A 24,943-nucleotide genomic window follows, 5' to 3' on the forward strand; every position below is an offset into this window, starting at 1 on the left:
TTTCTGTGGTGCTTCCCCGCTCTGGGAGTGTTTAGGGACACAAGTGAACATGGCTTTAGCACAACAGAGGTGAGTCCAGGCTCACATCTGAGTTCGGTGTGGCTCTTGCACGGATCCTGGCTGGCTCCTGTCTCTGTTGCTGGGTGCCGCGGGCTGATGGGGTTTCAGGAGCAGGGTCACGTTGCCCAGCAGGACACTTGCTGAGGAGCAGCCGTGCATCCTACTCCAAGATGCTGCCGGGGGTTGGAGGCGCAGGAGTGACTCCAGAGTCATTATCCCTAAAAAGGGGAAGCCAGAAGAATAAATCTCACTTTAATAAGCGAGGAATCCTGTAAAGAGCCCAGTCAAATAATTTCTTGATGATTTGGGGTCATAAAATTGTCAGTGCATGCGGAGCACAGGGATTTTTATACCAGACCAGCCAGGTTTCTGTACTGCAGTAATAAAAGCTGAGAGGAGGAGAGGGAGAGGCAGTTTGCGGGCTCGGTGGCGGCTGCAGCACGGTGGCCATCGCTGGGTGAAGGTCAGGTAGTTTTTACCGATGGGCAGGGATAAATAATGCCGTTACTGAGTCGGCACGAGCAGTTTTCCCGTCGTCTTCTCTTTGGATGGAGCGCGCGGTGATGCATTCCCTAATGGGGAAGAGGGGGCTGTCGTCTCCCTGCAGAGGGAAACCCAAAAACCACAGACAAGGCACCAAGCTCCCGTGCCCCTCGGCACCGCAGCCTGCCCTGGGTGGCCACCCTGGCCCCCCCGCCTTGCCGGGGCAGCGCTGCCGACGCCGGGAGTTCGGGGGCTTGGCCGCAGCGTAGCGTTGAGTGACGAAGGGACATCAGTGCCAGGCGTGCGGGAGGAGCAGCACCCCTTGCTCCCCGCTTGAAAGAAAACAGGTTCCCCTTTAAAGACTGTCCATGTGCTGATCCTCTGCATGTGTTTCATGCCTCCTCCCGCTTGGAGAAGTTGTGAGTCCACTTGTCTGAGTGCGTTTTTCTTTTCTTTCTTAATTATTATTATTTTCTTCTTTTCAGTCTCTTTAATTTACTTATATATTTTCTTACTCCTGTTTTTCGTTTATCTTCCTCTCTCCCCCCTACCTTCCCCGTGACTGTATCCCCCTCTCTTCCTCTCTAGTCCAGCCCCTTTTCCCTCACCCTCTCTCCTCCCCGCTCCTCTCCTGTCAGCATGGTGAAGTCCGTTGTGTAGATGAGTCGTGGTGTCTGCAGACCTGTAGAAGGGTCCCCCTTCTCTGGTGTGCTCCCCGCTGCGACCAGCCCCTTCCTCCCTCATTGCGGTGTCTTGGCAGCAGCAGCTCTGGGGCAAGGGGCCGTCACCGCTGTGTTTTTCTAGCACCTCTCGTGCTGAAGGATTTCAAGCGATGCGCGATGGCATTCCCGGATGGAGGCAGAAGCCAAGCCCTGCCTCAGAGCAGAGGGGGAATTCCTACTGGCAGGACATCTCATGGGATCGCGCAGGACTTGAGCTTGAGACGGAGCCTCGTGTTGGCGAATTGAGCTCTTCATCTGAGGAGGATGAAGGGTTGAAGGACATAGTGGCTGAGACGTGGTGGGCTCTGGTCCAAGTGGATGCTCTAACTGGTCCAAGTGGATGCTCTAACATGTCCAAACTATTCCTGAATGTCAGTGTCTTGACTCGAGGAGAGAAGGAGACAGGGAATGTGTGTTGAGACCTCCACGAGGTGAAATACCTGTACTGTGCCCTTGAATCTACTAGACCCTTAATTACATAGGTTCCCCCTTTTGGGTGGAAAGAGGTTAGTGATGCTTTCATGGGCCTTCTCCCTTACCTCTTTGCTTCGTATGTGGAAAGATGTTTAAAGAAGAGCAGCTGCGATGTGTGTTGGGTTGGATAGTTCTTCTCTGCTAGCTACCTCCTCCTGTCCTGGGGCTCTCTGAGGTCACTCAGTACCTTTGCGGCCTCTCCAGTACCTCTCTGTCCTTGCAGTTCAGACCCTTGCTTGTTCAGAAGGGTTGTCCTTTGAAGAGTTGAGGAAAACCGCTGCTCCGGGTGTTTGTGGCGCCTCATAGAAGGCTTGCGTCAGAATTCATGTGTGCTTCTTGAAGCTCCTTTGCTTGGCTCTGCGCTGAAGTCTCTAGAAGAAGTTCGCCCGCCTCTCTGAACCTCTCATCTGTTGGTGTTCAAGATCTCTCTCATGCACGGACAGCTGACTAAAATGCTAACTCTGGGGGCAGGAAGAGGCTTTTGGCTGAGCTTAAAATGCAAATTAATTTGGAAGAATCAGAGTCTTTTGAAGAAATAAAGGGTGGGTAGAGCAGATAAAATTTGGCTGGTGAGTAGCATCATTTCGTGGTCCTCTGTATCTCTTCCTTGCCAGAGGTCAGACAGTATTTATAGTGACACGTGGGTTCAGTGTGCTCGCTGTTTATATTTGTGTGTATAAATACAAGTCCAATTACGGAGAACTAGTGGAAATGAGCTTCAGGCAATTTCCTCATAATTCCTTGCGTAAATCTGTCTAATGTTGTCAACATGCCACAGTAGCATCTTCTTACAAGGAAAAAAGAATGGAAAGAGCAAGAGCCTTTTACAAGTTGAGCTTTAATCATGTTAGCAAAGTTGTCTGGGTGGTGGGAACAGGCGGTAGAAGGCAGATGCCGATGGGCAACACGGCGGCGGGATCGCCGAGCTCGCTGGTGTCCAGGGCTTGGCACACTTGAGCTCCGTGGGAGATGGACTGGAGCTGGAGCAGTTGAGGTCACCGTTAGCCAAGCACCTGCCTGAACGTAACTGTTGTGCAAATCACAGAATGGTGGATATTATTTGGAAAAGCCTGCTATTGACCATTCCAGCAGAAATTACCGCAGGGAAGTCCTGTGCTGTTGGCCCTTTGGGTCACTGTGGTCTTACTCTGAGTGTGTGCATGGGGGCTGTCGGCGTTGGTGCAGCTCAGCAGGTAGTGCCCCAACAGAGCTCGGAGCTGCTGCTCGCAGCATCTCTCATGAGAGGCTGGTTGCACTTGGGAAGAAGGCGTTTAAGCACTGCAACTGTACGGGCTTGTAAACGTCGTCTTTCCTACAAGGGAAAGCTCTCGCTTGGATCCAGCCAGCAGGACTGCCAGCTTGTCTAATGAGTTGCTTCATCTTCGGCTGATGTGCTGCTCTGCTGGGAGCTGGAACAGAGGCTTTCCAGGAGCATCCATGCCTTGATGCCTCTGTTGCGATGGGAAACATGACAAGGGGCTTTTCTGTACCCCAGTCTTTGGGTTTCTGTTGCAACTGCTGCGTCCCAGCTGCTTTATCGGCTTATGCTGCGCTTTTCTTGGTGCTCTCCAACACTGATAGCAGAACTGAGAAGCTTTGCAATCACACACATCTTCAAAAACAACCCTGTCTGTTCCCCACGGGGAAAAAATCCCTTGGGAGCTCTTCGCCTGTGCCACTCCAGCTGAAGTATCGCCGCTCCAGCAGCCACTCGGGATCTCAGACATAAAGCGTTGCTATCGTGCTGTGCTCTCCGCAGCGGTGGCACGCCTGGGGAGTCGCAGAGGAAAACCTGCAGGGTGTCTTCAGTGCCGGAGAGGCTTCACCTGAAACCCAAGGGAGATGAGAAGCTCCAAGTCTACCGCAGGTGGATGCGCTCTTGTACCGCAGCCTGGGTGCACTGGGGCTCCGTGCTTGAGCCCGTGTGCTTGCCCGTTCCCTGCCGCTCCCACCGACAGCGTTTTTGCAACACCGGATGGGTCGCACCTTACTGACTCTTCTACCTGCCCATCCTGCTGCCTCGTGAAGGGCCTGTGGCTTGCGGGGTTTGCGGATCCCTGCCCCAGTTGTGGATGCCTGAAGATGCAGGAGTTGCCATCAGTGCTGTCCTCTGTGTGACTGTTCTGAAAATGTTTGGTTGCTGACCTCCGGTGACCGAGTTGAGAGCAGAAGAGTGTCATCTCCTCTTGAAGGGTAGGACAGGCTTGTTAGAGGCGTGCTGGTTCAAATCTCCAGGCTTTTCTCTCCGGAGCCTGGCTTTGAGCGTTGGCTTTATTGCAATGAAAGGCGTTTTGTGGATGCTTCCCCTGTCATCTCTGGGCACCTCATGTGCAGGTTGCTCTGTGGTGACTCAGGTTGATCCCAGGTCGTTATCTGTGGCCTCTGCTGCCTTGACTCAGACTTCTCCTTCTGCGGCCTTAAGTGTTGGTGCAACTTGGAGGGACGTGAAAGTAAAGTGGAGAGGGGGAAGGAAATGGGAAAGACGGGGGGATGCTGTGATGTGTTATAGATGAGAGCTGGACTGACTGCTCTCCTAAGGAGAAGGTTTTCCTCTACTGCCGTGCTCTCCACAGCAGTCATACTGTCCAATCCTTGGATGGGAAAAACAGGTACAGTGAAGAAAGTAGAGCAAAAAAAACCCTTTGCAAAGGGGACACCACTTAACCTTGAGCTGGTTCCTGTAGAAGAGTTACTCAGGGGCTAAGGCTGGAAAGCTATCACTTACAACTGCTGGCTCTCCTGCAGGAAACACCCCTTTGCAAATCCCCTCCTTGTCCCTCGCAAAAAAACCTTGTCAGTGTTTTCATTTCAATGTCCTGTCCCGCAGGGCAAGAAAACCCAGCTCCCAGCCTCTTGGTGTTAAGGAGTAGATGCTCCCGTGCTGTTGCGTTTCTGTTGTTGCTTATAACAGGGACCTGGGAATGGGGTACCGCTCCCGGCTGTGTCGGCGTGTGCCCTTCGTGTCCCTGTCTGTTGTGTGGCCCCTGGTTTTTTTGGCTGTGGGAGCCGGGCCGGGCAGGATCCTGCCTCTCTGCTGTTTGTGGTGCCAGTGTTGTCCGCCCTGGGTGGCTTATGGTGCCCGTCTCGATGCTGCCGTGCCGCTTCTGCCTGTCTCTTCCTCTCTCTCCATCCCAAGGGGTTTCCCACCACTTCCCAGAAATGCCTTATCGGACATAGGATCTGCCCCGTCCTTTTTTGTTTAGCGGTGCTGGCATGGCAGGCAGGCGAGCTGGGGTGCCGGCGGCTCTCTTGTGGGGCCGGCGTTGGACGTTGCTGGTGGGACCGGCCGGGCTCGCGGTGCCGCTCGGCAAGGCGGAGGAGACGTAGGGGGACGGCGGGGACCCCGCGGAGCGGCACGCGTGGGCGCCTCGCTTCCTCCCGCTCCGGCACGCCTGGCTGGCCCTGCTCCCTCGGCCCCGGGTTTCTCACCTTTTCCTTTTCCATGGCAGAGCTGGCTGGGGTCGACCGATCCCCCACCGGGGACGTCCGGAGGCCCGAGCGTGGCCAAGAGCCGCTGACAGCGCCTGTCTGCTTTTCCTTCCTAGAAAATGTCCATCTCCGTCCGGGGACGCTGCTGCACCTGAGAGGCTCGAAGCTCTGAAATACCAGCGGATAAAGAAGCCCAAAAAATCATCCAAGGGCTCCTCGAAACCCAGAAAACAATCCAGTGAGTGCGAGGACCCCGCGGTCCCCAACAGCATCCCCTCTGTCCCACCATGGGCAGAGCTCGGGCAGGTCCCTGCTGGCTCCAGTGCCGGAGGGGTCTCCAAGCCCACGCCTGGATGCTGCCCTCACCCCCTGCCCCCCAAAAGGATGGCTCCCCAGTCCGCTCACCCGCAGGCTGTCCCTCCCCTGCTCCTCCTGTCTCCAAACGGAGTTCCCCTTCCATGCATCTCCCATCTCTAGTGATTTGTTTTGGATTTTGTTCTTGAGTGTTAATTTAATTTTCCCTGATGCCCAACGTGCTCCCTTCTTGCCAAGCGGCCAGGTTTGGGGCCAGGCTTGCCATAACCTCCCTCTTACGGCACGCAAAGCGCTCTTCCTGCTGCCGGCGCTGCCGATAGCTGCCGGCTCCGGTCCCATCTGCCTTCTCTTCCCCCTCCAGACGGCTCTGCCTCCCAGGTTCAGCACCTTCCCAGCTCTCAGGTACTGTGGCCTGACGAAGCTGTCTGCCTCCGCAAGAAGAAGAGACACCCTCGTCAGGACCCCTTCGCCCGCCTCTCGGCGCTGAAGGACGACCTCTGCCACCGGCAGCTCCCCGAAGACCAGACAGCCATTCTCAACAGCGTGGACCACGACGACACCGGCGGGCACGCCACGTTGCTTTAGCCTAGCGCCGGCCCGAGAAGGTTAAACAGGAGGGGGTTGAGGGAGCCGATATCGCGCCGCCGGGGGACGGAGGCGATGGGGGGGGGGGAACGGGACACGACACCCCTATGCTGCTGCCTCTGCCGAGGGGTTCGGCGGCTCGTTGGTGGGGACGAGCTGGGGGGACCCTGGGGCAGGTCGGGGGGATGGGGAAGAAGCCTGGGGCTGGGCGCTCCTCAGATCTGCTTCTCCCCTGACCCCGGACGGCTTCAGTGGGGTGGGAAGGGGGGGGCGTCGCACCTCGGTTTCGGAAAAGATCTCTAGGCTTGAAAGGCATAGACGGAGCTTTTGACATCTGCTTCTGCAGCGCGCGCGTTTAGGGAGAAAGTGTGGAATTGAGCAGCTGGCCCTCAATCGCCGGAAGAAATTAAATGACACAGGGTGTAATTAATTGACAAGAAACTAACAACCCAGACGGGAACTGGTAATCCCATGAATCTGATTATGATAAAAACACGACCAAATAATCCCAGGAAAGCTGTAATTGTGAAAATCTCCCTGCCTCCCCCTTCCCAGCCTCCTTTTATGTGAAGATAACAGCAACAAAACCATCCGTGACATCTTTCCTTACCTATCTCTGAAAGGGAAAACCAGAAAGACCCCGAGCCTTCGAATCGGTCTGAGATGTGAGAAATCACCATTTGTCTGTGCAAATGCATTTGAACCTTGTTAACGTGTACTCAGCACTGTGCAAGCACGCAGGTATGGGACTGTTTTCGTCCAAGGGTGTTTTCCCCCCAAGTACGGTGTGTGTCAGCTTTGATGAGGGTGGTTTTGATTAATTCTTCCTGACAGTCCGTATATTGCTGGCAAATGTCCTTTAGTGCTGTGTAGTAATGTGATTTCTTACTACGGTAACGTTTGTAATCTTTATTCATAACTGCAAAACGGGGAGACGCCGCTGCAGGCGTGCGAGCGAAGGGGGTTTGGCTGCGTGGTCCCAAAAGCCTCCGTCGGCAGATGCTGAGCCCAGGCGAGAGCGGCTGGAAAATCCCCAGCTCTGCGGATGGAGATGGATGGCTCCTCGGAGCGACCGCGCAAAGCTAAGCCCGGCGTTTCGCGTCAGCTTAAAATGCGTTGCTGCTGGTTTCACTGTTTTCCCCTTCTTTCTCCTGCTCCAGCCCGGCCGTGTAGGCTGTGACACCTGCCGGGGTTGTGTCCCTCCCTTTGCCCCATCCGAGGAGACCCGCTGTTCCCCTCTCAGTAATGCTGTTCTAACTCTTCACCAGAATGTATTTCCTCTTCAAAATACTTAGGGTAGGTTTGGCGGCCGGTGGTTTTCTGGATTGCATAGGCCTTTCTTTTTTTTAGCAGGAAAGGTGTAGCCCGCTCCGAGAACAGCCGGGCTCGCTTTCCTGCTCTGCCTCCACTCTCTGACTGTGTGGCCTTGGGCAAGTCACTCAACCTCTCTGTGCCTCAGTTCTCCCATCTGTAAAATGGGGATAAGTCATATCTGAGCACTTTGGACAAGCACTTGGTCGTCTACAGACTGCAAGTGCTACGTAAATGCTGAGTGCTGATACCACGTGATCCCTACCTTTAAAATATTTAGAGATTTTTTTTTTTGAAGTGGTAAAATCAACCGCTGCATCCAGGTTTGCACTCTTCTTCGTCTGTGGTAAAGTGCTAAACCCTCCAGCCTGCCTGGGAATAAAATACCGAGTGTTTCATGTGGATATTCTTGCTTTGAGTGGATTCGGGCTGTAGAAGAAGCGTCAGGAGAATCGAAGAGCCTGTAGGCATGTTTTTTGCCCCAGGCTCTCCATTTGCATACAAAACTTTTGTTTATTCCCAGGTAGAATTGCCAAGAGATTCTCCGCAATCTCGCCTTTAATTCTGCTTTGCCTTCGTTATTGCTCTTGCTGCTGGTTGAACCTCGAAGGGCTTAGATGTTTGGAGAAAGACGCGAGCTGTCAGCCGGGCAGTCGGGATACGGCACTCCAACCACGCCACGCTCCCTGGGAGCTTTTAGGTTGGAGCCTGTTTATCGCTCTGCCTAGAAATATCTGGTTTTAGAGGTTGTGCTTCCTCTTCCAGCAGGATGCTCAGAAACCTGCAACCACGAAAAGCAGAGCACCGCGTCTTTTCCAATCTCGAAGCCCTGACTTAGGTCTGAACCACTTGACAATGAATCCTCTAAATCGATAACGAGATATTTCCGAGCTTTAACAACTTCGTGTTGGTGGTCTTCAAACTGTGAGCAGGTTTGTCTCGGGAAGGAGGGAGGGTCTCGTAGAAATGCCCCTCTCTTTCCAGCCTGCACCAGGGCTTTTTATTGAGTACGTGACGAGTGACCTGATGTAACACCCTCAACTATCAGAGTGAGAGTTCAACTTCGCTAACAGTATGACTGCGGATTTCTTTTATTTGAGTGTGTTTTAGGGATTTCCCTAGAATCCGCTCAGATCTGAATTGATTTAATGCCATTCGCCCGCTCGGCAGCGGGGGAAAACTCTGCCTGGCTAACTTCAGCTCGCCGGTAACTTCAGCGGTGCGGCGAGCCGGCACGGTGCGGCGAGCCGGCGGCAGCGGCTCTCGCCGTGCAGAGGCGAGCCGGGCTGCTCCCGACGGACAGGTGACGATTGGGGCCGAGGGATGCCCCGGCTGGGGGGAGGCGTGGAGGCTTTGTGCTGGCCGTGCCGTGGCTGACTTGCTCTTCCTTTCACTCTCGTTGCCTCAACCTCTCTAACAGAAGGTTGTTTTTCCATTTGAGTGCTTTCCAAACTATTTATGACGCCCGTTGGCACGGGCAAGGCGGTGTCTTCAGGCTCTTGAGGTCGCTACCTCGGGACCGTGCCCCCATCCCGTCTTAAGGAGCTCTAGAGGACTTGGAGTGCAGGGAAGGTTGACGGAGCGCGCCGGCTTGCTGGGTCAGTCTTTTGAGAGTTGTTTTCCTTTTGCAGGTGTTTTGAGCCGCTGGGCCCCCTGCTTTTCATGGTCTTCGACCTTTAGAGGCTGGAGCTGCAGCCCTCTCTCTTTCAGCCGTGTACCTGCCACGTTGCTGGAGTGGGAAATCCCGCCCGGGCGCCTCATGGAAGCGGCTCTTCCCTAAAACCATCCTTAACTCCTTTCCCCGCTAGACCGAGTTACCTTCCGATAGACTTGGGCCGTGCTTTGGCAGACGGGCTCGCCTCGTGCTTTGGCAACCTCCTCGCTTCTCCCAGCCCTCTGGTTTCCATGCCCTTCAGGGGGTCGCTCCTCTCTCCTCCCGCGGACCTGGGACATCGAAGCTGTGTCAGACGATGCCAAACGCTTCCCCCATTTCATCCCTGTTTGAACTCCGTTTCGCTTTGGTGGTTTGCAAACACAGCTGCTGCTGCTTCATTATTTTTATTTTTTTTTCTTTCATGCTGCAAAATATATCTTGATTTTTATCTTCCTGGGCCAAACTCTCTTATTTTACAAGCTTGTCTGAGGTAGATGGCTCTTGCTTTATCAGTAAGCGTACGATTCCTCCTTGCACGTTGCGAACGTGATGTGTTTCATTAGGTCCCTTGGAAAATCCTGGGCCACGGTGAAAAAATGCCTCTGAATTGCAAGAATATTTGTCCCTGGGCTCCGCCGAGGCGTCAGTGCAGTGGGCACCAGCCCAGCTTTGGGTGGTCCTTGCCGGTGCCTCCGCCTGCGAGGTGGCCGCGGTGGGGATGCTCCAGCGCCGTTTTCGCGCCGCCGCAGGGGTTGCAGGATTCAGCCGCCCCGAGCCGGGGGAGGTATCATGGAGAGGTAGGTACTGGGGCGTCGCTGAGATCCCTCGGAAAGAGGGGGGTGGTTGTGGGGTGCCGTCCCTCGCACCCTCTCCATCAAGCCTGTGCCGTCCTGTTGCAGGCAGCCAGTGGGGCAGGGCAAACGCTTTCCAGCAGGAGCTGCTGAGCAATCGGCTGCCTATTTTTAAGGTGACTTTGCCACGCAAACCCACTGATGTTTGGTTTTGCAATGTTGACGTGAATGAAAACGCAAGTTGGTGTAAGTGGGGAGAGAGAGAGCATTTAGGGCTCGCTTGTGGGGCCCCGTTTGTGTGCCTGCTGTTAACTGCATCCTCGGGCACTTGGAGTGATGGGTTTTGTAGGATGGGGGGAGCTTGGAGGGTCCCAGGGTCTCTTCCCAGCTCTGCCACAGACCTGTAGTATGAACCTGGGCTGGAGCCCTCGGCAGGAGGCACCGGCATAGTTTGGGGTCTCGTGGGGTGCCTGCATAGGTGTCCCCCCCCGTCCCGAGCAGAGTGGTCCCCGTGAGCTGCCAGGGTGGTGGGGAGAGTCTGTGCGAGCAGGCGATGGTTTTCCCAGGGTAGGATGCTCACTGCTGCTGCCGTGCATCGGTCGCTCGTGACTTCGAGGCTGGTTTCGGTCACTGGTGGGCTCCAGGCTGTTGATCTGGCGTCTGTCTCCTTGTCAGCTGGTTCAGTGCCACCCGCTTTGGGGGAAGGCTGGAGGTGATGGTGTTTGGATATATAAATATAAAGGGAATAACAACTTTGCTGTACCTACCTCCAGGGGTGTTGAAGGGTCAGGGTTTGTGCTCAGCAGCCCAGGTACAGTCCCGGCAGGGCTTAGTCATGTCTCGTGGCATCGGGGCACGACACACGCGTTTGAGACTTATTGCTGCTCATACCTTGCTGTCTGTATTAGGACGAAATCTGCCTGGCATTTTGGTTCTCCTCCTGCTTCAGGCAGTGATGTAGATTTGGGAGTTCTCCGCGTTTTGGGTTGGCTTCAGCTGTAGTTCTTGGCTGGGGGTATTTTTCGGTGAGGCTGGACCGGCTGCCTTCAGGGATTTCCACGCGTCCTGGGGCGGCTGGCAGAGTCGATGCTTTTTGTGGAAGGAAATCTTTTCAAGGAACCGGAGTAAAACACTGTATATATGAGTTATAAATACATAGAGAAGCGTAGGACAAAGATAGGTATACAGAAGTCCAGTAGATTTGCATGTCGGGGGTATGTTTGTCTCTAGGGGAGAGTGTTTAGAGCCGCGGTGGAGGGGAGGGATTGGGATGGGGAAAGCCGGGCAGGGGCTGGGAGCAGCCGGAGCCCGGGAGGGATTTGGGAATGGACAGGCACAGCTGCCCCACGGCAGGCATGAACTGCACTGCATCCCTGCTGTGCACAACCAGATCGCCTTTTTTTTTTTATTATTCCCCCCCATTTTTTTTTTGCTGTGTTCATTGTATGTGACTCACCCCTGGGCTGTGATATTGAGAAGCAGGAGTGACAGGTCCTCTCCTCTGCGTGTCCGACGCACGTGGGGCATGACATGGGAAAGAGACGTCACGTTGCCTCATCTCTGGTGCGATCGTTTAAAGAAAAAGCACCACCACGCAGAAGCCCTTCCCTGAAGTCCCTCTAGATGCTGCTTTCTGGTTACTCATGTGAAAGCGTTCTGCGTTGTATCTGTTCTTCCCAGAAAAGCATGAGTCAGAAGGCATGAGAGGGATACCGCTAAATTTGTCCCTTGGGCTGAGAAACACGGCGCCGGCTGTGCCAGCCGGTCCCAGTGGTGGCTCCTCGGCAGGACAAGATGTTCTTCACAGTGTCTTTTTTTTTTTTTTTTAAACCTCATTAGCAAGACTTCCAGGGTCTGAAGAATAGAGGGGATTCGTTCACTAATGATGCCGGAGCCTGTACCGGCAAAGTGTCCATGGCTCCTGACACAGGGGTGGCCGAATTCAGGCTGGATGCCCGCTGCTCTCCAGGAGCCCATCCCTGTGCTGCCTGGGCACGGGGTAACCCTTAAAGAAAACAGGAGGTTTGCTCCCATTTCCCCCCTTCAGCTTAGGTTTTTGGGTTTTTTTTTCCCCCTCTCTCTTTTGCTGAGTATCTTTACTCCTCTCTGCCTGCCTTTGCAGAGGAGGAGAGGCTGGAAAGCGCAATTTTTTCCTATTAGAGGTGACTGCTGAAATCTGTTGGGGAAGCACATGAGCCAAGTACGGGAGGCTGAGCAAGCAGCGATGGCATCTCTGACTTGGCAACGCCTGTGCCAGCAAAAGAAGAAACTTAGCATTGAACTTGATTTCCATCAGTCTGTACGTCCCCTGCGTGGTGAGGACCGGTGTGGAGCTGCTGGTTCCTGGGAAGGGGCTGGAGGTGGGAGCCTGTTCCCCTCCCCGGGGGCCGTGTTCCCCCTTTTCCCCTATTTATATGTGTTTTGGCCCGACAGGTTTGTGCCGTCTAAGCTGTCTGTTCCTCGTCATTTGTGTGGCAGTAGGCGTCTTGCCCAGCGATGCTGGGTGACCTCAGGACATGTGCCGACGAGCATCCCCGATCCCCAGGGCTCTGGCTGTCTTTTGATACGTGCATGGATGGAGGAAGGACCGTACCTAGGGAGGGGGTGGGCAAGAGAAATGGGGGGCAGACAGGCTGGTCCAGGCTTAGGGGGTTCGGATGTCGAAAGCATGCGCTTTAATGGTAGCTAAGGATTTTTATACTGGTTGCAGTGGGGCGGGACACACGGTACGGAGGGGCTGGCATCCCCTGGGGAGGAGAGTTTCCCAGATTTTTGCTTTACCACCGAATTGACAATTTTTCTCCCAGGGGGGCTTTTATTCTTGTTCTTCTGAGGTTACAGGGGACCAAGAGGGCTGCAAAGGGGGGTGCCCATTCTCCCGGGACAAGGCAGTCCTGTGGTCTGAAAGCTCCTCTGATTTCCACCCACTCCCCCCAGCACTTACATTAAAAAAAACAAAACAAAACACAAAAAGACTTGAGAAATGAGCCCCAGTATCTCTATCTAAAGAAATGATATTGGTGTATTGAAACTGCATTGTATATAAAATTAAACAAATATATATTTACTTTCTATTTTAGAAGGGGGGGAGAATAAATATTTAAAATAATTCCTTAGTAATAGGTGTCAGAAACTTCTGTGCAGCATGAGAGAGGCTGTCAGAGGTGGGGAGAGTCTGAACAGCAGGAGCAGAGCGAGTATTTTTACATTATATTGTGCTTCGGCTTCGCTGCTTCTCCATCCACCTATAAATAGACAAAAAAAATATATACAAATATATATATTAAAAAAAATTATATATATCTAAGTCACATAGCTGTTTTATTTTTGTATCCATGCCTAGTGCTGTTTGAGCAATACGGTGGCGAGGGAGAGGAGGGCTGCGCAAGGCTGGGGGGCTCGCAGGGCTCCGAGGGGGGATCCGCTGGCTCCGGCTGCCGTCCTGCCGCTCGCTTGGCATCGCCGCTGTTTGCTGTCGCGTTGCTGTTTCCATAGGGAAAAAAAAATTGAAAAGGGAAAAAGCCCAGGGATGGGGGGAGCCCGGGCGCCCCGTTTGCTGCCAGCTTGCCTGGTGCCACGGCGAGGTGGTGGCGTTTCCACCGAGGGCTGTGTCTTGCTTGGGTTTTTTCAGAGAAACAAGAGGAATTTCAGCTCCAAGGGTGCTATTTTCAGCGGGAAGGACGAGGCCGGTTGCAACCCGGCAGGGGTGGCACAGGATGGGGGGACACTGTGGGGACAAGCTCCCCACGCCGCTACCTCGCCGGGTGCTGTCGGCCACCCGTCCTCACCGCTTTCATAAATCCTTAGGGTTTATGAAACCCTCATACGGTTTATGGAGCCCCGCAGAGCCGCCTGGGTGGCCACAGTGGGGTCCCCCCAGGCCCCCGCACCCGGCCGGAGCAGGGCACCTTCTCCGTAGGCACGTCGATACCTCTACAACAAACAAAAGATCTCCGACCATCAGGGTTTTACTGGTGTCGTGAAGGCTGCCGGTACCCGGCTGGGTGCCGGGGCGGGATGCGGGGCTCTCCCTGCCCCGATGGGTGAAACGGCATCGAGCCCTGACTCCGTGGGCAGCCGGCGCAGTGGGGAAGGTGCCGAGGATGCTCGGGGCTTTTCCTACAAAGCAGTACGGACCCGCCGTGTCCCTCTGCCCCCTTTCCCTGCGTGCACGCAGGCAGCGGGGCTAAGAAGAGCGAATTTCGGGACTGAGTGATGCCAGGGAGTGGCAAGCCATCCCCGCTGCCTTCCTTGGGGCAGGATTTGGGGATTGCCTTTGGGCAGCGGTGGGGGGGGGGGGGGGCTTCTGCTCCCCTCCGGCTGGGTCCCATGGTCCTTGGCCCTGTGGGGGACCCAGATGCTTTTTTTTGGGCTCAGATGTCCCTGCAGCGAGGCAGGGGACAGTCGCACAGACCCCGGGTGCTCCCATCCCTCCGGGGCCGGGCAGAAGGTCCCTCACTGTTGTCATGCCGCGTTCCCGATGGGCTGAGGCACGAATGTAATGCCCGGGAGCTGGCCCCCTCGCAGCGGCACCGTGTCCTCTGTAGGTGTCACCTGTATTTTCCATGATATTTCTGTCTTCTTCGTTGGGGAGGGAGGGGGGCTTGGGGGGGGGGATGTTTCTAATATCAAGCAAGATTTGTTCAGCACCAATTCTTGATATCAAAGCAAAGCATGTTTGATGGGACTAACTTGCATTTATTAGCGGTAAATACATAAGTGAGTATTTTATATGTTAAAAGAAAAAGGATGTGAGGAGAAAGAGAAGAGATGCGATTTCTCGCCGGTTGGTGTCCGGGCTGGGGGGCTGCATTGCCCCCCGGCCAACGGGGCTTTGGGGTGTTGCTGGGGGGCGGGCAGCTTTCTCCTTTCTCCATCTCCCCTGGAATCACTTACAGAAAAAAAACAGGAGGAAAAAAAAAAAAAAATAATGTTTACAAAGCACACTTTCCACAGTACTGTTAACCCTCTGGATGCCAAACAGACACATAAAGAGCCGCTCCTCCCCGGGCACTGTGGGACGAAGGGGCGGCCATGCCAACAGCATCGTCCTGCTTCCCTTGGTTTTGTTTAATTTATTTATTTTTTTCGTACATGCAACCCCGCTTCCTCCATCTGCCGCAGCCGCGCGCATCTGGCGGGAGCTTGCTTTTTGGGGAGGGTGTTTGCTTCCTGCCCCCTCCCAGGCTCTTCCCGCTTGGCTGTTGGGAGCGGTGGGAAGAGCTGTGTGGGAAAGTGCCCATCTCTGCTCGGGGAGGTTTTGGCTCGGTGGGAGATGCCGGCGCCCACTCCCTGCCCTCCCACATGCACTTTAAGGCCAAACTTCTCCTTTTTTTTTTTTTTTTTTTTTTCCTTTTTTCTCCACGGGGCCAGCAGAGAGCAGGCAAGGGATGCTCCCACAGCCCCCGGGGGATGCAGGACCTTCCATAAGGCTGCGTGGGCTCTGGTCCCTTTTGCGTTTCCCATGTGGGAAAGCCCTATAGAAATCCTCCGGGAAACACCTACGTTGCTGGAAGTTTCTCGAGCATTCTTCAGGCATTCGGAGATTGCACCCGCGCACCAGCTCCCGGGGCGAGCATCCCTGGCGCTCCCAGAGGAGCATCCCTGGCTCCCCCGGGGAGCATCTCCAGCTCTTCTGGGGGAGCATCCCTGGCTCCCCTGGGGAGCCCAGACTTTTTAATCCCCTTTGATAGGTTTGTAGAGTCTCTGAACCCTCGTAGACCTCCATAGGTAGCTCTTGATTTAATTCCCTCCTAACTCCATAGTGTTTTCCCCTAAGGCAGGATTTTCTTCCGGACCCAACAGGTCTCTGGTTATGTGGGACAACTTTTTCCTCTTTTTAAGAAGAATTTCTTGCCTATGGATATAAAGACTAGACCATCCAACCTCGTTTCCATATCTTGAATGTTGAGTATTACAATGTATAACACATGTTAGGGTGCTCTTTGGTGCTGTTTCAGTGGTAACCAGTGGAACTGACTTTTTTTAATAACAATAACAATAAAGGAAACTTTAGTACCGCTGGTTCCATAATGTTTGTCGTTGTGACTTTTTTTTTCCTTTTTTTTGTTGTGGGTTTTTTTTTTCTTAATTTTTACTAAAAAGTGAGTAGCGATCAGCTGCCAAATCTCTGTGGTGTTGATCTTACTGACTTGTGCACTGCGAACCGTTGGCCGCTGCCTGGCTGGGCAGCGTGGGCGGCTGCTGCGAGCCGGGCGGGCTGTGTAACAGGTTAGTGGGAGTTGTGGGTTCGAGTCGCTTCGTTTTTTAAATTGCACACAGCAAAAATAGCATTTGATGGGAGCCCAGATGGCAACTAGAGGGTTAATTTTTGAACTTCAGGTATGTTCCTCAAAAGAAGAAAATAATAAAAAAAAAAAAAATAAAAAAAACCAAGAGAAACAAAACACTATTTTTTCAGTAAGCTTTTTTTTTTCTGTAAACGATTTACAAATAAATCTGACATGATGGTGCTGTACCAAAGCCTTATACGAAACTTATTCCGCGCTCTATATAATCTCTCTGTATCTGTATTGTTGCTCTCGGCCTCCGTGCTCACGAAGGCCAGTAAAATGCCAGCAGGAGGGACCGGTGGCAGCGTGCTCGGCATCGGCATCCCCGGGAACGGCCGGGCTCCTGCCTGGAGCTGGTCTGGGACCCCGGGGAGAGGAAGCCAAATTTCAGCATCGCTCCCCAGGTGTGCGATGAGGGGCACAAGTGGGGGTCCCTCACCCCAAACTCTCCTTCCGACTGGGTGCTAGCCTGCCCTTGGCAGGTAACCGAGACCTCGCCGGGAGCGCTGCCCGCTCCTCTCAGCTGCCCTCCCGGCTCCTCCACTGCAGGCAGCGGCCGGGCAAACTCAGAGCTCGTCTCTAAGGGGATAACGATACGCTGAGCCCCCTCAGTCCCCTCAGCCGAGGGATTTTACATCTTCCAGCTCAGCCCGACCTACGCAGCGCTTGGCCAAGGCAGACCTCTCCTGGCTCTCGCCCTGCCAGCCCTGTCCCTGCCCTTCCCCATCCTCCCTGGGGACGGCTGGGAGCTGGGTCTGCTTTGATAGCTCTAAGCAATAATCCCACTCTGCCAAGAAAGTTGGGTCCCTTTGGCTCTTGGACTGTTGTCAGTTAACGAGTAAATGCTAATAAGCCAACAAAAATTGGAAGAAATGAGAGTTTGAAGTCCTGCCTTACTGGGAGTAGCTGGTCCCTCGGTCTCTGCCTGTTGGGATTTTAAGGCCTGCTGAGTACTTAACAATTTATGGCTGGTAACATTGCATGTTCATAGATTGACTTTTTGGTTGTTTTTTTATTTTAATGTACCCACTATAAGAAATTCTGGCAGTGTTGCAATGTTACGTACAACTAGCCATGCTGTAGGAGAATGATGGGTTTTGGAATCGATTAACTTGCTCCTCATGTAACATTACCCTGCTTCAGAAATGTTTTGTATTTTGATATAAATAAACATTTGCTAAAAAAAAAAAATAATAGAAGGCTTGTCGGTGTCATTGATTTGGGTTGGGGGGCTGTGGGGAGGAGGTGAGCTGCCCCAGAGATGTGTGTGGAGAGGATGCTTCTCCCTTGGGATGTGGGAGGGTGCTGGGCTTTTCTTTGCCCTGAGCATCCCACAGGGTGTAAGGGGGTCCCTCCCGTGCCTCGGGGTGCTCCAAGGTATGTCCTTCCACCGGGTCTCCTGAGCTACACAGCCACACGGGGCTTCTTGCGGGGTCTCTCCAGCCTTCCGCAACACTTCTTGCTCTCTGCTGTCCCATTCAGCCACGCTCACAGGAGGGTTTACAAAACAGGCTGTGCAAGCTACATCCTGCGTCCCCCAGCCCTGTAGCTGGGTGCCACAGTCTTGGCTCCCGTGGATGCCCTGAATTGGGATTTGCTCCCTTGGGATTTGCTCTCCGCAGCCCTCCCTCGTCCCCGTTGCTCTGGGAGCCCCGTGCCGGGACGCGGGTGCCGTGGCGCTGGTTCCGGCTCCGACCCAATAATGTGCCAGGCTTGGGGCATTGGTGGTGCCACCGACGGGCACCCAGGATGATCATTTCCACGTGGTTGGCGTACATCGCAGCACGGAAAGGCGTTGGCCCTCCCTTCCCCTCTGCCAGGGCCCTGGTAAGCAATGGGGCGGGGAAGGGGCTTTGCCAGCAGCACTGGGGGCTTTGCGACAGGCTTCCCCCTGCCCAGAGCACTGGCTAGGGCGGGGGGCTCAGTGGCCGCCTCTTTTCCAGGGTATCCCTGCGGAGGAGGTGGGAATGGTCTCGCTGATGGAGCGGTGGCTGCGCAAGGTGAGGCTGAGGCGCATGGATGCCGATGCCAACCTAGGGGAGCCTGGGATTTAAATCCAGGGAGGTTTTCCCAGGATTTCATGCCAAGGCAGGGTTGGGGGTCGGGATGCGACGCCTGGTCCCCAGGGAGCCAGCTAGGCTGCCTGCAGTTGACAGCGGCTTTGCTGCCTTTGCAGGTCGAAGATGGGACCTCCAGGTTCTTCAGGTGGACGCTGGCTGGCACGGCGGCGCAGCGGGCAGAGTCCGCGTCGGCTCCTCCAGCATGCCCGGCGGCGAGCAGGCCAGACCCACAGGTTGTGATCCATGGGCTGAGCGTGGCTGTGCCCCACGGCAGTGTCTGGGAGCTCGGCAAGGTGCCGCTGGGAGGTTCTGGGGATGGAGGGGGTCCCAGGGGATGATTTGGGATTAAACACACCCTCAGATGAGAAACCTTCCCATTTGCATCCTCGGAGGCAGCAGGCTTCAGCCACCCTGTGTCTGTGCCATGACCAGGGTCTCCCCACCCTGTGGCTCCCCATGCCAAGGCTCTGAACGCCTCGTCCCCCTCTGCTTTTGGCAGGATAATGTGGATCTCATTTCGTACCCACTGGGACGGTCACTCAGCCACTCCTTCCTGGAGGAGAGGACCACGATCCAGCTCGTGAGGCGGAGGTAAAGCCCAGTGGTGCCCACCGGGACCAGCTGGGGATGGGGTGGGATGTGCCACCACACCGGGCTGGGGAGCTCGGCAGTGCCGGCTGCAGCACCTGAGGGGACCGGTGCGGTTCTTGCAGCCGAACCTGGGTCTGCTGCATGCTGAGCATGCCAGGGGACAAGGAGGCGCAGGAAGGGCTGGAGCAAATGGAAAACCGGGGAGCATCCCCCAGCACAGCCTTTGGGGGGGCTGCCATGTTCCCCGGGGCTCCCCTCGCCCAGAGACCCCACGTGCTCTGGCTTGCCGGCCCTCGGCAGGTTGAAGCTCCCGTTCACCCTGGGCTTCAAATCCCCATCCCCTGCAAGGAGAAAGGGCTGGCTGATCCTGGCGGAAAGCCAGCCCTTCCTGGGGCAGGGTCTTCTCACGCACCCCCCTAACCTTGGCTTGCTGCAGCATGTCCCAGCTGGTGCTCCAAGCCAAGCCGGACACTGAGACAGAGACCGAGCTGGACACTGAGCTGGATACCGATGCCCAAGTCCTGCTGTCGAGCGAGGACTAGGAGGTAAGAGAGCCCCGATGGGGTGAGGCTGGGCAGCGAGCCGGGTCCCTCGCTGTCTCCTTTGAGGCCAGGGATCCCACCCCATCCGCTGCCGCAGCTTCCCTTTCTCACTCCCCTCTTTTATCCAGGCTGACCCCCTCTCCGGCTGCCTTTGAAGTTTTTTGCCACCTTTTTGGCGCTGATTCATCCAGAGGCAACTCCCCTGCTAATAAAGTCTGCATACACTGTCGGAGCGTCTCACTCATCCAAGACTGCGCGGTGTGCGGTGTGCGGTGCCGCACTGTCTCCGGCCTCGCCGGTGTCCGTGCCACGAGGTGGCGGTGCCGGCTCGGCAGCTCCCGGCGCTGGCGGAGGCGAGGTGGCGAGGAGGCAGGGAGAAGAGGCCGCCTCGACCACCTCCAGCATCTCTGCCCTCCGGGTATCCCCCGCGGGGCCGGGATGGAGGGGCCGCTTCTGTCCGTCTGTCTGTCCGCCTGCTTTTCCCTTCAGCCATCCCTGCTGCTCCTCCCGTGCTGGGATCCCCATCGAGTCCCCCCCAGCCTCCCTGCAACGATGGCTTTTAGGGGCTGGCTGCTCTGCGGGAAGGTGCGCTGCCCTCACGCCCCTCGGCGTGTTGGGGATGTGGCTCGGGGCGGCATCTTTGGGTTCCAGCTCCGGGGCTTCCCAGTTAAACCCCCTCAGTGAGCAGGGATGCAGATAAAGGCCACTTGCACATCCCTCGCTGGACGCCTTTCTCCACGCACCGCTCCCCAAAACTGGGTGTCAAGGGCAGCCTCTTGCCTTTCCCGGCTTGCCCTTTGATATTCCTACACGGACACTGCACACCTCTGCTCCGCCGGTGCAGGGGCCGGGGACCCTCCTGCCGCGGGTGCCGCAACACCCTGCACCCCAGAAAGGGTGGGCAGAGCCCGGCTGCTGCCCCCCCCACCAGCCTGCCCAGCCGGGGGCTGCTCCGGAGTCCAAGGTGCTCCAATCCAGCTTTGCTCCATGCTTGATGAAGCCCTGCGGGAAGGAGGAGGGGTGAGGTGGGCAGCCAGCCCCCAGCTGGATCCCGGGTTAGGGGGGGGAACTGATTCATGCTGCATTAGAGGGAAATGAGTGGGCAAAGGGGGTTGTTGGGCTGTGACCGAGGCGTTTGCATCGTGGGGATGAGGGATGCTCGACGAGGCGGGGGAGAAGAGCACCGGTGTGCTTGGCAGCCATGAGTCCTCGGCACCCCCGGCACCCCCAGCACCCTGTGTGGGGTCACACAGGTGTCCCTCAGCAGAGATTTTAAGCCCCGCAGGGAGAGCTGGGGCTTCCTGGGGGTGCTTTGGGCTGTCTCAAAGGGTGCAGGAACCAAGAGGAGAGACCTGGGCTGTGATCACCAACAAGCCAAGGCGTTTCCAGCATTTTGAACGTCGCCAGGTAACAAATTTATTTCACCTCTCATCCCCGGAGCCAGGCAGCATCCTCCTCCTGCGGGGCTCTGGGTCTGGCCCCTGGCTCTTTCCCAGCCCTGGTGGGGGCCAAATCTGTGCTGCCAGGGTGGGCGATGCTGGCGGGGAGAAAAGGGGTCACAGCAAGGCGAGGGGATGTACCTCCCATCCTGGGGGAAAGCACCGTGCCCACCGCAGGTAGGTCTGGCTGGAGGCACAGTTACTGCCTATCAGTGAATTATTGATTGGAGTTACCGCTACGGCTCTGACAACACCATTACTGGCTTTGACTTCATGTTTAAATCATCACTCCAATAGCTCTGAAAGATGCGATCTTTTATTTAAAATGCACTCGGTGGCTCTTTCTGATCCCCTGGCTCGGGTGTGCTGCTGGCGGGGGGCTGGGGAGGGGTAGCTCGAAGCAGCGCTGCAGGGGAGGGGAGGGAGCGGTGGGGCGCACGGCCATGGGAGCTTGATCCCTGCAAGAGGGACTTCAGGGACACTCAAGGTCACTGGTGGCCGATGTCCCTCCCCTGGGAGCTGTGCGATCGGGCAGGGGCTGGGTGCTGGGAAGCCGTGCTGTGTTTGGGAGGGGGTGGCTCTGAGCCAAGCACCCACGCAGGCTGCGAGGGGCCCCTGTCCTGCTCCCCCCCAGCTTTCCCTGTCCGAGCTCGCAGGGCAGCTGGGGCTTGGTGGTCTGCATCAGAGGCTGGGAGCTGTCTCCCCATGCCTTGCTTCTCCTCGCTGGGAAATGGGAGTTGCGTGGTGCCCAGGACAGCACGGGGCAAGGCTGGGTAGTGGGTGAGGGAGGTCCCTTGCAGCGTGGAGAGGCAGTTTTGTGCTGGATTTCTGCATCGAGTGCTAGCTGTGTCTTGTGCCTTTGCTGCCACCTCCCTTGCTCCAAAAGAGGTTGTGCAAGACATCAGCTGGGATCGCCGTCCCTGCTGCAAGAGCCACGGCCCCTTTCCCTCCTTCGTCTCGCTCTGGCCCCACCAGGATGCAGGAGCCCTCCTTTGCCGAGGGCGGGAGAAAACAAATTTTCATCTTTCACGCTCACGATCAGGTGAAAGACTGCAGGTAACTGGGGAAGGCGAAGAGCTGTGGAGGCTGTGCCGTCCCCTCCATCCTGCTCCTGCCCTCCGCTCCACCTTCAGCCCCGGCTCTGCTGCATCCACACGCATCCCTGCAGCTGATGGAGCAAGCGGTGAGCATCTCCAGCGCTGTGTGCCCCCAGCCCGCCCAGCTTTGATCTCCCACACAGCCCCTGGTTGTTGCTATCCCTGCTCCCCATCCCCAGCTCCTAGCCCAGGCTTGATGCCAGATGCTGTGTCTGTGCCTCGACGGCTCCTCTCCGCTGTGACCTGGCTCTGGGACATGCAGGGCAGCCGCTGCATGTTTAGGGGCACAGCAACAGGGGTAGCAGCCCGTCAGGCCAAAATTCACCCTGTGCCAAGCTGTGGGGCTCTTTGGGACGCCCCATGCCATCCCTGCCCGGGAAGCAGGCGGGCAGCCACGGTGCTCACCCTGGCAGGACGGCAGGGCTGCTTGCAGCCTTCTGTTGAGGCGGTCCCCGTTGCGTTTTTATCAGCATTACCATCCAATATTCCCTGGCTGCTTTGTCTTTGCTTTACATTTATCAATATTACCAGCTGATCCTCCAGTCCCCCTCCACAGGTTTATTAATATTGCCCTCTGATCTGTGGGAAGCAGCTGCGCTTTATATTCCAGCCCCATCCCCAGCTCCTCCAAGCCCCGACGCCATGTTTAATTAGATTTTCTCCTTGGCTCAGGCAAACACAAATTGAGCTCCTGGTATCTCTCTCCTGCGCTGGAGCTGATGCCTGGACGAGGCGGACGGCATCCTCCATCGCATTAACATGCCGGTACCGTCCAGAGCCGGTGCACATCTTGGGGCGGCGCAGTCTGTGGGGGCTTGCCTGTGGGAGGTTGTTATTTTTAATCCCCCTCCACCCTGTTTCACGTGGATGGCATTTAACCTGGCAGGGAAATATGTTTGCCCGTGGGGCTCAGGGTGGCCGGGTTGAGGGCTGCTGATTAGGAAGCAGCTCAGGGTCCCCGGACCAGAAATCAGAAGCCGAGTTCGGGGCAGATGCTGCTGAACCCTCTCCCATGGCATTGCCCCCTTCCCACTGCTCTTGGCCCATTAATGTTATTTCTGGAGGGATCCTTCTGGGTTTGGCTTTCTCCAAGTCAGCTGCCAGGCAGGACGCTGGGGACCGGAGCTGGCCTCTCCCGCTGCTCGGTGGCAGCCTTTCCAGATCAGAGCGAAGGATAATTGTTTATGCAAAGTTTATCGGTTCCTTCAGGCATGAAGGGAAGCGCTGATTGTTCTCCAGCTATCTCAAATCTTTTGCCAATTTCCAAGATTAAAAATTTTCCCTGCGTCTTGTAGACATATTTGGTGCTCGCGCTTCGATTTCCAGCCTTGTTGTCCAGCAGATGCTTGATTTTTTTTTTTATTATTACTTTTTTATTTTCCCCACTCTGGTTTTGTCCTCCTGCCACAGTCTCACCCGCTGTGTGTTTCTCCTAGGGAATACAGGACGGAATTTGCTTGAGGGATGCTCGCGTGGGTGCTCATGCGGGGACCAGAAACCCCTCCTTGGGCTGGATGTGCCCTTCTTGGCCAACCTGCGATTCCACGGGGCAAGATGGGGCAAAGACCTTTTTAACCCCCCCAGTCCGGCAGCTTGCAGCCCTCCCTGCTGCGCAGCCCCTTGTGCCCCTGGGGTGCAGGATCCGCTCCCTGGGGCTTTATTGCCTCTCCTCTCCCAGCTGCTGCCAGAGGAGCGTGTTTGCCTGAGTCAATAGAAAGCTAATTAAGCTATTTATCTGGGAAAAGCAGCCACTCCTGGTAAGCACTGCTGTCAGGATGAAGGAGGAATGGGCGCAGGGGCGAACCGGGGAAGGCAGGGGCGAGGGAAGGCTGTCGGCAGCCCCTTGGAGGGGGCAAAATCTCAGCTGCGAGCAGCCCCGGAGCTGAGCAAGGTGGGTACCATCTGCAGCATCCCCAGCGGGGCTGCTGCCGAACCCCGGGCCAGCTCCCTGACTTCCACGTGCTGCCTGAAACAAGTCCTTGGTGATGCTAAGATGGCTAATAAAGTACTTTTCCATCTGAGAAGTTGGTGTTGTTTTATATTAACGCCCGTTGCACCCGGCCATAATGAAGGATAGCAGTTGCTCCCGGGCGAGTGGAGCTGGACCACGGCTTGGTGCTACGCTGTGCAGGGGACCCAGACCCCTTTTTTTCCCCTCCCCAAAACTCTCCTCTCCGGGCAGGCCAGGCTTGCTGTTTGCAGAGCAGGGCTCTCTACCGAAGCAGGCTGCAGTCTAACTTTAAATTGACTTTTCTTAGCAAAGCCCTGGGAGGTTTTTCTGAGGTGCGCAGTCTATTCTTTGGGGCTTTTATAAGCCTTTAGTAGCTTAAGATGCAACTAGGTTTGCCCTAATCTCTCATAAAAGCATGTAGGTTTTCTTGCCCTTCTGCTGCATCAAGGTCTTAGCCGGGCGCTTTCCTTCACTGTTGTGTTTGTCTCAAAGATGGGAAGGAAATACCTCTCAAATCCTCCTTTTGAAATACCCAGATCCTCAGATAAGACCTGTCAGTGGTGGCTGGGGGAGGAGACAGGCTCCCTGGGACGGGTGCGATGTCTAACGGGGGATGTTGTCCTTGACGTGGTGGCACAAATCCTCCTGGTCTCACAAGACTGCAGCACCCGTGAAGATCTTTGGCTGGATCATCCCTGAACCCTCCACTCTTCCAGGGTGATGGGGACAGTGGAAATATTTGGGAAAAATGTATTTCTCCAGAAAAATAGCAGTAACCCTGCAGTGAGAGGGCCTGGGGGAGCTGTACAGCTCATCTCTGCCACCCTCTGCTTGGTGCACGGCGCTGTGCTATGCTACGGGTGAGTTGGCTGACGGGCTGCGTAGCATTAGACCCGTGCACAGGTTTTTATCAATTGCTTTGTAAGAGCTTCTCAAATTCCGGCTGGGGTTTATTCTCAGAGACATTGATGGAAGTGGCTTTTGTGGGGTGGAGATAAAAGCGCTGCCTTGAAGATTTGGAAATGGGTGGGGGCAGAGCAGGAGAGGTCTGTGCTCGGCCGTGGGGCTGGCAGGCTTTTACTCCCCAGAGAGCAATTTTCGTGGGCACTTGGGGGCTGAGTTGTGCCTCGGTCTCCAGCCTCTTCC

At 55.7% G+C, this 24,943-nt stretch overlaps 2 protein-coding genes across 2 annotated transcripts in view; both read left to right on the top strand.

Moving 5' to 3' along the window:
* Positions 1 to 6,110, top strand: part of IGSF9B (immunoglobulin superfamily member 9B) — a 40,259-nt gene extending 34,149 nt beyond the window's left edge. Inside the window, exons 19-20 of the mRNA XM_050911006.1 lie at positions 5,285 to 5,406; positions 5,845 to 6,110. Coding sequence (XP_050766963.1) covers positions 5,285 to 5,406; positions 5,845 to 6,068 — 346 coding nt within the window. The 3' untranslated portion in view covers positions 6,069 to 6,110. The remainder of the gene's footprint in view (positions 1 to 5,284; positions 5,407 to 5,844) is intronic.
* Positions 6,111 to 17,866: 11,756 nt separating this feature from the next.
* Positions 17,867 to 19,310, top strand: SPATA19 (spermatogenesis associated 19). Its single transcript, XM_050910853.1, has 5 exons — positions 17,867 to 17,944; positions 18,061 to 18,117; positions 18,294 to 18,470; positions 18,677 to 18,768; positions 19,205 to 19,310. The coding sequence occupies exons 1-5, from the start codon at positions 17,867 to 17,869 to the stop codon at positions 19,308 to 19,310; spliced, it is 510 nt and encodes a 169-aa protein (XP_050766810.1).
* The last annotated feature ends 5,633 nt before the right edge of the window (positions 19,311 to 24,943 follow it).

Source organism: Gymnogyps californianus, chromosome 25 (genome assembly GCF_018139145.2).
Source record: "Gymnogyps californianus isolate 813 chromosome 25, ASM1813914v2, whole genome shotgun sequence".
Taxonomy (NCBI): domain Eukaryota; kingdom Metazoa; phylum Chordata; class Aves; order Accipitriformes; family Cathartidae; genus Gymnogyps; species Gymnogyps californianus.